The sequence below is a fragment of the Oryctolagus cuniculus genome, chromosome 3, assembly GCF_051225735.1.
Source record: "Oryctolagus cuniculus isolate XC-2025 breed Fujian yellow rabbit chromosome 3, ASM5122573v1, whole genome shotgun sequence".
Taxonomy (NCBI): Eukaryota; Metazoa; Chordata; class Mammalia; order Lagomorpha; family Leporidae; genus Oryctolagus; species Oryctolagus cuniculus.
The window spans coordinates 64,838,112-64,850,291 of record NC_142869.1 but is presented as its reverse complement, the minus strand read 5'-3'; the positions used below and the strand labels follow the sequence as shown (position 1 = coordinate 64,850,291).

The 12,180-nt window shown below is 33.1% G+C and overlaps 1 protein-coding gene across 2 annotated transcripts in view; it reads left to right on the top strand.

The window, feature by feature from the left end:
* The window catches only part of MTX2 (metaxin 2), a 77,431-nt gene extending 65,534 nt beyond the window's left edge, over positions 1 to 11,897 (top strand). For both annotated transcript variants that reach the window (XM_008258782.5, XM_051848469.3), the window contains 6 exons: positions 1,045 to 1,121; positions 2,366 to 2,458; positions 2,972 to 3,010; positions 3,388 to 3,513; positions 4,560 to 4,636; positions 11,445 to 11,897. In XM_008258782.5, coding sequence (XP_008257004.1) covers positions 1,045 to 1,121; positions 2,366 to 2,458; positions 2,972 to 3,010; positions 3,388 to 3,513; positions 4,560 to 4,636; positions 11,445 to 11,616 — 584 coding nt within the window. In that variant the 3' untranslated portion in view covers positions 11,617 to 11,897. The remainder of the gene's footprint in view (positions 1 to 1,044; positions 1,122 to 2,365; positions 2,459 to 2,971; positions 3,011 to 3,387; positions 3,514 to 4,559; positions 4,637 to 11,444) is intronic.
* Positions 11,898 to 12,180: the final 283 nt, after the last annotated feature.

Sequence of the window (12,180 nt, the reverse complement as noted above, 5' to 3'; positions counted from 1 at the left end):
TTCTTCTAAGATCTATAAAGCAGTAGTAGGAAGGAATGCAGAATTGCTAACAAGGAAAAGTCTTCTAAATATATCTGTTGAGTTGTTGTGTTCCAAAAGGGTGGTCTTTCCTTTGTAATGCATGTTATCCTATGGTTGCAGATGAAGCTTTTGTTGGTGCTGTGCACCTCATCCATTACCCGGAGGCTGACTGTGCCAGAGAGGAGAGAATCTATTGAAATGGAGCAGGAAGAAGCCTGCTGATAGTGTGAACTCTATTTGAACTAGGACTGACAGGAAGTTTTAACCTTTAGCATTTGGAGTAGACCTTGTTTTTTGGAGATTGTTTTTGTTTTCTTCTTTGATAATTGCATCAAGCACTCGTATTTATTAAAATGAAATATTCCTTTTTAGTGTGGCATTACTTAAAGAAGCCAGTTTTTATAATCATACTGCTTGTTCCTTTTTCCCTCATGTATTGGAAGCGTACTTTGTGTTATAACTTATAAACTAGTATACCACCAAAGATTGTTAATTTTTTTATTCTTAATATTTTGAGTCAAGAGCATTTGTTTTGAAGCATTCTGTGCTTAAAATGTTGAGCTCAGGGACATCAGAGATAGAAAATTAGAAAATGTAGAAAGAAGGTTTCTTGGATACAATTTACAATATAGATGGATCCATTGTACTGTACTCTGATGAGAAAGACCAGTTAAATTTCTTTCAAACTTATCAATGATCATAAACCAGTGTCCTAGCTTGGTTCATGTAATTTGGATAATCTGTGTTTATTGCTATGACTTCTTAGTGTTAGCTCTGAAAAGGGAATTATTATATATTCTTGAATTCTATAAATGAATCTACTGTTCTTTTTTCTTTTGTTTTAAAATTAGTTAGTTATCAGTTTTTTAAATTTAGATTTTAACACACATCTGTCTCTAATTTCTAAAGGTTATAGTTTTATGAAATCTTTCTATTAATAAACATTTCTGAGTTTTGTGTTAGTTTCTTAACACAAACTTCAATTTATTGAAAATATTTTTGTACATTTTTTTCCCTTAACAGGTAAAGTGCCTTTTATTCATGTGGGAAATCAAGTAGTGTCAGAACTTGGTCCAATAGTCCAGTTCGTTAAAGCCAAGGTAATAAAGATATTAAATGTGTTTGATCACATTTACTCTTGAATAAGTCATCCATCATTCTTTAGTATGTCTTAACATTTACATTGATTTTTAACATAGTTATATAAAATGCCAATACAAAACAGTGGAAAATATAAGTTGGTGTTTTTTCATAATGTAGGTCAATGGCAAAAAAGGTAGTTTGGTCTTTACAAAATGGTAGCTTTCTAACTTACGCTTATGAAAATTCTGGTCATAAATGAAACTGTTTAGATTGTTAAATTATCTGGTTGATCTTTGAGAAGGGAGATATAACATAGGTTTAGAAGTTGAATTTATTAATTTATTCATTTGATGATTCCATCATTAATTTACTTTATAGTTATGAAGGAGTATTAACATTTACATTAACATTTTGAGGAATAACCTTCTAGACTTTTTTTTCACATTCAGAAAAACATCATAATATTGTGTTATTTTGTAACCTGCCTTTTAAAATTGCTGATATGTTTAGAAATTCTTTCATGTTAATGGCTATTAATATATAGGAATATATCATCTTTTTGAATTGTGTAGTATTCTGTTGTGTTTGAAGCATTGTTATTTTATTTGTTGTAAGTTTTTACTGCTAGGTGTTTAGATTGTGGCCAATTTTTTTTGCTGTAATAGCATGCTAAGATAAATTTCCTTGTGTATATATACCTTTGTACACTTGTCCATCTCCTTAGGATAACTTCCTAAAAGTGATCTTGGATGTCATGGCGTGTGCATTTTAACAATCTTACAAACAAATTGCCAGCTTCAACTAAAACTTTTACCATTTCATGTATCTACTTATTACTAAAGTGTATTAGAATTTTGAAATTAATAGCTATTTTCTTCTCTTTTACTAACATTTTTTCATCTTTGACCACTTTATAAGCAGCACATGTCAATCTTCCAACATTCTTTTTATTACTAAGATTAATCTCTTTAAAAAAAAAATCACAGTTTTACTGACCATTCTGTTTTCTTTTGTGAAATAGTTGATGTGATTTTGTTTGTTGGAAGATACATTGTACAAAGACAAATAAAAACTTCTCACTAATATTTGATAGTGATAGAATATTAGGCCTACCTTTATATAAATTAATTTTCTTTTATGTGGCATTTTGGAAATTAACCCATTGGATATGTTCATGTTATGTTACTTGTTAGTAAGGTGACTGAAAGTTTTTGTATCTTTAATATAATATTCTCTTACATTTTTAAAAAATTCCCTTTAGGGTCATTCTCTTAGTGATGGGCTGGATGAAGTCCAAAAAGCAGAAATGAAAGCTTACATGGAATTAGTCAACAATATGCTGTTGACTGCAGAGGTACAATACATGATATAGAGGTTGAAAGAATCTATAACCTTTTATAATCTATACTATCTCATAAAATACAGTTTTTCTCATGGGTTATTTTAAAAGTTATAGAGAAATGGAAAACAATTAAATGGTTCTAGGACTGAGGTGGTTATCCAGATTATTTGATCATTATGTTTGAATATGTTATCTCATATATTTAGTTATAGTTTTTCTGTTTGAAAGAAAAGTGGTGATTTTTACCAACTTATTATTTTACTTTGGCCTTATGACATTTACCTGAATATTGTCTATAAAATACTTTAATGATATGTAGAGATGGATTGTGTGAATAAGAAATATTTTTATATAGTACCATCATTAAATTTAATAACTCTACAGAATATTAACTAAGGAAAAAACTTCTTTACTATGTGACTTACAAAGTTGACTTATAAAAATTTAGTGGGGTAAGAAATAACTTTATTTATTCTTGTTCTTTTTGGTATTCTAAAGTTTTAGTGACTGTTCTTTTGTTCCTAGTTGTATCTTCAGTGGTGTGATGAAGCTACAGTAGGGGAGGTGAGTGGTTCTGTAGCATTTATCTTAATTAAAATTTAATGAGAAAACACTTTTGCTCAGAATTGCAAGTCCCTGCTCATAAATGAAACATTGTGGTTTATACCATTAGTGATATAGTTTTTCACTTACCTTAATTTTGCTTGCACATACATTTTAAGGAAGCTATGTGTCATTGTTTGATATAACTGGTTGCAAAGTACATAAAAGTTTATATATTTTTAAAGGGAATGGTTTAAATTTTAATTGTTTGGGTTGTAAACTACATTTTTTTTTGAGAGCACTCTGTTTTCTGAAAATGTTTATTTTAGAATTCAGTTTGTAAAAACTGCATTATTATTAGGAAGGATCATGTTATTAACAAAATCTTTTTGCTTTAGATCACCCATGCTAGGTATGGATCTCCTTACCCTTGGCCTCTGAATCATATCTTGGCCTATCAGAAACAGTGGGAAATCAAACGCAAGATGAAAGCTATTGGATGGGGTAACAAGACTCTGGACCAGGTCAGTTTAGGTTGAGTTAACAAACCCTTCAAGTTTTCTGCATTAAAATTTCCTGCTTTTTGTTGATACAGCTTTACAAAATCTTAACATAATATAAAATTAGTAAAAATATAATTTTCTCTTACTTGAAGTAGTTTTGTTTTATAAAAATTACATGTGCTTATTGTAAAACAAGTCATATAATGTAGAAAACTATAGAAAAAGAAATAAAGATTGAAATTCCACCGCCCAGAAATTGCTGCTCTTAAATTCTTTGGTGAATAGTCATCTCAGTGTCCCTGTAGAACATTTTCTTAAATGGACCATATTAGTTCTGCTGAGGTAACCTGGATTTTTTTCCATTGAATGATACGTTGTGATCTTTTATGTCAATAAATATAGATCTGTAGCATCAGGGTTTTAGAAGAAAACTATATTAAATACAATATAGTACTTAATATATCTATTTTTCTTTGGTGTTAAGTTTACTAAAGTAGTATATTTTTAAAATATACATCATGTCCAGATCATGAGTTTGAGCATCATTAAGCTAAATAAATGTTTCCTTTTCAAGGCTATCCCTAATCCTATCCAACCATTCCATTGATGTGTGCCATTGGCCACAAGGGGGATTCAGGAAATGAATAGAGATGAAGTAAATAAAATTCATGTCCACTAGTAGGAAAACAACTCAAATGGTTTTACTTGTGGTGGGTCAACAGTGTCATCTTCATGAAGCAGATTTTTTTTATATATGCAATGTCATTTGAATAAATGGATTCAGGAAAATGTTATTTTAGGGAGTAGAATTTTGAGAGAAAGACTTTCTGGACAGTAATCCTTGTAAGTAACTCAAATCTACTTGTATGTAGAAGAAATTTGCTCTCAAATTTTTGTCCTTTTTCTTATATATGTATGTCATTTACGTGGTAGTCTGATAAAAATATAAAAAGTTAACTTAAATTTGCATTTTTGTTGTATACTGTGACATGAATTCAGTTTTATATAGTTTTTATTATTTTGCAACTTTAAGTGTGTTTTTCTTTTGGGTCCATTGCTTTCATCAGGTCTTAGAAGATGTAGACCAGTGCTGTCAAGCTCTTTCTCAAAGACTGGGAACACAACCGTATTTCTTCAATAAGCAGTAAGAAGGCTTATTTACTTATTTATTTTTTATTTTCATTTATTTATTAGGTTTCAGATTTCTCTTATCCTAAAGAAATTGCTTTTCTAAGAAATTTTTATGGAAAGATTTAGTTATTTTTAAATTCATTTTTGTACTCAATAGTTATTTAGCACCTCTTGGCTATAAGGCATGTGCTAGACTCCAAGAGACTTAAGATTTTTAAAATGTGGTCCTTGTCATTAAGAATTTCTCCAATTTGCAAGTGTCGTCTTGTAAGCCAGTCAATATGGTATATGATATGATAAAGATTCTAATGAAAGTAGTTCAAGGAACTATGTATGGAATAACAAAACCTTAACAGAATTCTAAACTGCTACTTTGTACAGACATGAAGATGCTGTTAGTGCAGCCACAGTTGTCTATGTTGGATGAGACCATGGGTGCTAGAAAAGTCAATAAAAGTAAACAATAAGAAGATACTGTTGAATAGACAAGCATTGTTATGAACTTATGTTTTAAACGTCAATTTAAATATTTACAAAGCATTGAGTATAAAGGATATATATTTAAATATATGTGTGTATGTAAATTGAGTAATTCGTGTTTATTGACAGATTTGTTTGCATTTTTAAGAAGAATCTCTAAAATAGACTCACAATGAATTTTCTTTTATTAAAAAAATTCTTACATGTTAGAATTAGCTATCTATTCTGATTCTGTATAAGATGAGCTTAATCAAGCTACTTTAATATCTGTGGTTTACTTAGTAAGGCATGCTTTTTCTTGGCTTTTTAATGAAACTTACTTGGTTTTTAAATTGATAATTTTTGAAAGGCTTTATTTGCTATTATTTATTATCTTTATAGTCATTTATTTTCTATAGCCATATCTAACTTTTTTTGTTAAAGATATTAATATTTATAAGTAAAAATGTTTATGATGATAGCTTGAAAATATTTACATTACTCTGTTACAAATAATGTATATTATATATAACTTATTAAAATGAAATTTGAGATCTGTTGATCTCTGAAGCAGAAAGGTCACAGAGTTCGAACCCTAAAATCCTGGTAGGTAAAGATTCAACAACTACTTTCCTGTTTCCGTGAGGTTTGCAATGCAGATTCTGTTTGTTTAGTCCCTAACACAAAAGAAACTTACCCAAATGTTAGTATTCTGTAGTTCCTTTTCTCTTGGATATAGGGATTCTTCAGAGTTGAAAAGCTCAGAAGGGGTGTGTTTGTTGTTTGAAGTGTCTTATTCTTATTCTGTCTTAGGAGTTAGTTTTGTTATGTATGTGTCTTTCTTTAGGAGAGGCTACTTAATTTTCTTCCCAGTTAAACTCATTGTCAGTGTGTTAGTAACCAGAGATCATTTGGCATGTGATTCAGAGAAAGTATCAAGATACAATTTTTTTGTTCATAAGAGTACAATTATATTTAAACTTGTAATTAAAAAATCAGATTTAGAGCAATGATGAAACAAGGCTTAGTTTTGAGGCGCTGTTTAATTGGTAATAAGATGTAGATTTTAAAGATAATTTTATCTTACATCTTCTTAAATGAACACATTTTGCTAACAGATAATTAAAATTGAGGATTGGTAAAGAGTTAAATTTTAATTTTACCCAGTCATGTAATTGATATTAAAACGCAAATAAACTACATTTAGGAAAGAGTAACTTGTATTCACTTTGTTATGGCAAAATTTTTTCCTTTTCTTTATCTGTAGCAGCTGTGATTACCTTAGCTGAAAGTGCTGTGTGAAGACAAACTTTATAGTATTAGACTCCAAGTTAGAACCTTGCATTCTATTCTTCTTCTTCTTCTTCTTTTTTTTTTTTTTTTTTTTTTTTAAGATTTATTTATTTATTTGAAAGGCAGAGTTACAGAGCAGCAGAGGCAGAGAAAGAGAGGTCTTCCATCCGCTGGTTCACTCCCCAAATGGCCACAACGACTGGAGCTGGCCTGATCCAAAGCCAGAAGCCAGGAGCTTCTTCTGGGTCTTCCATGCGAGTACAGGGGCCCAAACACTTAGGCTATCTTCTACTGCTTTTCAAAGACATAGCAGAGAGCTGTATCAGAAATGGAGCAGCTGGGCCTCAAACTGGCGCCCATATGGGATGCTGGCACTGCAGGTGGCAGCTTTACCCGCTAAACCATAGCACTGGCGCCCTGAAATCTTTTCTTGATTCTAACATATACCGAGCTCACCCAGTTACTGTAATTTCCCCATGTATGCTCCTTTTACCCTCTAAAATTAGAGCCAACTTTCCTATTAGCTTACCTGCTAGGAATGCTGAGGATTCATGAAACAAACCAAATGACTTCCTTCCCTTGATGAGAGAGAGTAATGGCTAGTTAAGGGAGGTTTTGCAGCAAAAATAGTAATTGAAAAAATTGTCATTGGGTGACAATCCTAAAGATCCGTGATGAGCATATAAAGAAAGAATATGTAGATTATTTCTAGTAGTGTAAAGAAATGACAGTAATGTATTGGGAAAGAAAAATTAGAAAACACCCAGACAATATTAATGTTTTTGAAACTAGATAATATTTTGAAAGGTGTCATAAAGAAGGAAAGAAATATGAAATAATAATAAGTAAAGAAAACAAAAAACATGAGTGCCATAAAAATTTTAAATGCAAAAGTTTAGGAAAATATTCACGTTTTACAGTACTGCCTTTGCTATTCAAGTAAGAGAATAGTAGATAACCAAGAGAAATGTGGAAAGAATAATAATGCAAGATAAGAAGGCAACAAATTTCTTAAAGCTTCGAGAATATATTTATCACTCTGGATTATTTTTCTAATAAAAAGTCTATAAAGATAAATGCAACAATATATTTGAAATATCTTAGAACTCTTAGGAGAATTGCTACTTATATCCAAATGATAATACACAAACCATTTGGTAAACAGGAGAGTAGAAAGTTGTGTTTTTTCTCCCTGTGGTATGGCAAGGTAATTAAAACTCTGGAGGTACATAAAGGTCTTGGCTTGATTAAACTGTTGCATAGAAATACTGGGTAAAGTGTATTTTTTTGTTGTTCTTCTCCTTCAGATGAATTGCAAATATTTTTCTGAATTTGTTGCTTTTTTTCCAAGGCCAGGTTTATGAGGTATAATTTACCTATGGTAAAATTGTGCCCTTTTATCTGTGTAGTTCAGTTTTATCATAGGCATTCAGTTGTGTAACTACCACCACAAGCATACTTTTCTAAACGCAAGAATTCTGAGAATTGATCATTTACAGCAATGTCAGTATAAGGAGTTGCTAAAATTTGTAAAAGATTATAAAATATGCTTTAAAAGTTGCATGTATGTGTGCTTTGTTTTAATCTATTGTGTTCTTCCTGATGTTCTAAAGCATCTTGCCACAAAGTTGCTATCTGTATGTAACATCAGGTCTTTTTGGGTGCTCATACCCATATATGATTCAGCACCTTTGGCATTACATGGATGTATGTTTGTAGCAAATAACATTTTGGCCTCTTCAGGGGTACTTCGGAACCACTCTAAGTTGAGTATGCATTCATACTTGAACTCGGAACCTTTATTTTTTGATAAAGGATGCCCATCTGCACTACTAAACCTTGCATCGAGGGCATAGTCACCTTTTTCAGGCTCTAGTAGAAGAAGCAAAAGTTAGCTGGATTAGCAAAACTAATGCCATATTGGTGAAATAAAATGCACTTTTTAAGAAATATGTGTCAGGATTGTGTGGAAGTATTGGTGTTTGTGTTACTTATCACAGTGTGCTTCAGCTCTCTATTAATCTGCTCCATATTCTTATGTTTTTTCCAGGAATCCATTTGTTATTGATTCTTCATCTGTAAAGATGCGATTGTGATACTATTGAGACTAAGGACATGTCATTTTTTTTTAATATTTTTATTTCTTTATTTGAGAGGTAGAGTTAGAGAGAGGAAGAGACAGCGAGAAAGGTCTTCATCTGCTGGTTCATTCCCCAAGTGGCTGCAATGGACGGAGTTGGGCCAATCTGAAGCCAGGAGCCAGGACCTTCCTCTGAGTCTCCCATACAGGGGCGGGGGCCCAAACACTTGCGCCATCTACTGCTTTCCCAGGCCATAGCAGAGAGCTAGATGGGAAGAGGAGCAGCGGGGACACTAACTGGTGCCCATATGGGATGCTGGTGCCACTGGTGGAGGCTTATCCTACTGCGTCACAGCGCTGCCCTGACATTTATTTTTTAAAATAGCCCTGTTAGGGCCGGTACTGTGGAATAGCGGGTAAAGCTGCTGCGTGCAGTGCCAACATCCCATATGGGCACCAGTTTGAGTCTTGGCTGCTCCACTTCTGATCCAGCTCTCTGCTGTGGCACGGGAAAGCGGTAGAAGATGGCTCAAGTCCTTGGGCCCCTGCACCCATGTGGGAGACCCAGAAGAAGTTCCAGTTCCAGAATTTGGATCGGCACAGCTCTGGCCTTTATGGCCACCTGAAGAGTGAACCAGCAGATGGAAGACCTCTCTCTCTGCCTCTGCCTCTCTCTAACTCTCTCAAATAAATAAATAAATCTTAAACACACACACAAAAAAATCCTGTTGGCTACCCTCTTAAACAGTGGTAGACTACACTTCTGACTTTGATGACTACTTCATGGATTTGTCAAAAGAGGGAAGGCTTTGAAAGACTGTGCATCAATAGTATACAAATAAAATAGCCCTTAGACCTTAGTCAGGTGCTCTCCTCTCTATTTCATTCATTTATTTGGCAGATGCTGTTTCAGCTCCTTAGATACTGTGCTTTAAGAACTGAGCATATAAAGATACATGTCATGTAGCCTTTAAAGCTTGAGATGTTTCATTTTTCTAGTGATTCACTCAGCACATTGATACCCTACTTTGTGCCAGGCGTTGTTCTAGGTGTTCTAGGGAATATAGCAAGAAAAAAGCAGGTGTGGTTCTTTCTGTCATAAAACGTACATTCTGGTGGAAGAGACACATAGTAAACAGTAATTACAAGGTCTTAAGTGGCACACAGAATTTAAATAGATCACATGATAGTAAGTGACTGTATGTCCACTTTAGTTTGCGTGCTTGAGTGGTCATAGGAGGAAAATATGACATTTAAAGCCTTATTCTAAAAAAAAAACAAACAAACAAAAAACTAAGAAGGAGCTAACAGTATGAGTCAGGGAGAGAATATTTCAGGAAGCAAGGAGTAGCTGGTATCAAAGCCTCAAGATTGGCCTCCATTTGTCATGTTCAGAGGAAGGAAGCAAGGCCAGTTTTGGGTGTGTGTTGAGAATGATATAAGGAGCTAAAGATGGCCACCAGGTCATCTAGGCTGTGTATACTTAGGGTAAAGAATTTGGCATTTTAGTGTAAGTGGACTGGAAATCCATTGGAATATTTCATGCTTGCTGTTTTAAGATATGATAACATTAACAAAAAAGAGCCATTCTTGTCACGGTGTGCAGAACAAGTAGGAGGAAGCAATTAGGAGATTGTTGCTGTGGTCTAGGTGAGAGATGATGGTAGTTCAGACTAGGAAGTAAAAATGGAGAGACAGGTGGTGGCATTTGGGCATATTTAGAGATGTCTCAGCAGACTTACTAAGAGATATGGGGAGGGTGAGAGAAAAAGAAGACTCAAGGGTTGCCCTGGATTTTTGCCTGCAGCAACTGGGTAAATAGTATTGTCTTTTATTTTCAGAAGATGGGGGACATATGGGTTTGAGATGCTTATTGAACATTGAAGTTGAGATGTTTGGAGACATTTTAATGCATGAATCTAGAGTTCAGGGTAGAGACTATGACACATGCACTTTAGAAAATTCCTGGAAAATAGAATCAAAAGTGAAGGTCATTTTGGTGCAAATTTTGAAATCCATGACTAGTTTATTCCTAACATGCATTTTCCACAAACTTTTTGAAGACCCCTCATATTTTGGAGGTAGTGGCATGGAGGTACTATTTAAAGCCACACAACTCTGTGAGCTCATTCATCTGTAGCCATCAAGCCAGCAATAACTAGAACTGGGATTCAAATTTAGATTTGACTGACCCCTCAAATCTACTCTGCCTGTTTCCTCAAAGGCTTTATGATTATGGGACTGGCAGTAATAATTCATAATTACAGTGGTGTTTTCTCCTTTTAGTAATATTATATTAAAATTAATATAATATAGACTGGTGATACTCTACTTATAGGCCATTGTTGGCAGGATAGATTTCATTTTGTTGTTAGTAATACATAATTGAAAGGAAAAAAGAAAATCTTGAAGATTTTATGTTGAAACCGTCTTTATGATTATGTCTTCTTTGGAAATCTGAATTCCTTTAGAAGTGGTAAAATCAAAGTTCTATCATATTAGTGGTGTGACTGGATGATTGGGTGTCAGTTTTTTTGGACCAGCATCACAGCAGTATCTCCTCCGCTTTGACAGCATTCCGTGTATGCATGCATTAAAATACTTAGTAAATTGTGTTTTGTGTCCATGCCTTAGAGTAGCTTTCTTATTTTTATATATCTAGCATCTGGCACAGTTCTTGGCACACTGGAGACCTGCTGTTTTTATCTAGAGAATAAAGTCATAAAACAAATACAATCTTTTCCACCTATATCCTTTTAACACATTTAAAGAATACTACTACTTCAAAAAGCAAATTACACAACTAGTAAATCATTTTTTCTATCTTATAACTAAATTAAAACACAAAATCTGTCAAATTATAATATGATTTATTTCTTGTGTGACATTTGGCTTTTAAATTGATGAATAAAATATTTCTAAAAATAGTGTATTTTCTACCATACTAGTTAAATGACATTCATATTACTCTCGTTTCTGTTTTTTTTAGGCCTACTGAACTTGATGCATTGGTATTTGGCCATCTGTATACCATTCTTACCACACAATTGACCAATGATGAACTTTCTGAGAAGGTGAAAAACTATAGTAACCTCCTTGCTTTCTGCAGAAGAATTGAACAGCACTATTTTGAAGAGCGTGGTAAAGGCAGGTTGTCTTAGAGTTATATGTTTATTTAGTTATTATCAAAAAAATCATAGTTTTGAAATATGTGTTATTTGAATGTTATAATGTATATTGGTATCAGAATTTTAAAACCAAAAACACTGCTTTTCAAAACCTCAAATCAAATTATGTAATGTATCCTAAAAACACACTTTATATTGTATTTGTGTACACATTAAAATAATTCTGAATTGTTTCATTTGATATGTTATACTCTATACCTGGAAATTTTGTTTTCTTGAAATATATGCATATAAAAATAAACTTTAAATAACTATATGGATGTCACATTTACTTTCTTTGATTTTTCTGATAGTTACCTGCAGAGCTTTATAAATGTGAAATAAACATTCTTTTCTAAGGCAAATAATTTGTGTTACATACTCTGAGATGGTTTTGCTAGATACATGGTATGCCTGGTGATGGGAAAGTGTTCCTAACACATGTGTGCTTACAAATGTGGATAACTGGGGCCAGTGCTGTGTTGTAGTAGGCTCAGCCTCCACATATGGCGCTGGCATTCCATATGGGCACCGGTTTGTGTCCAACTGCTCCTCTTC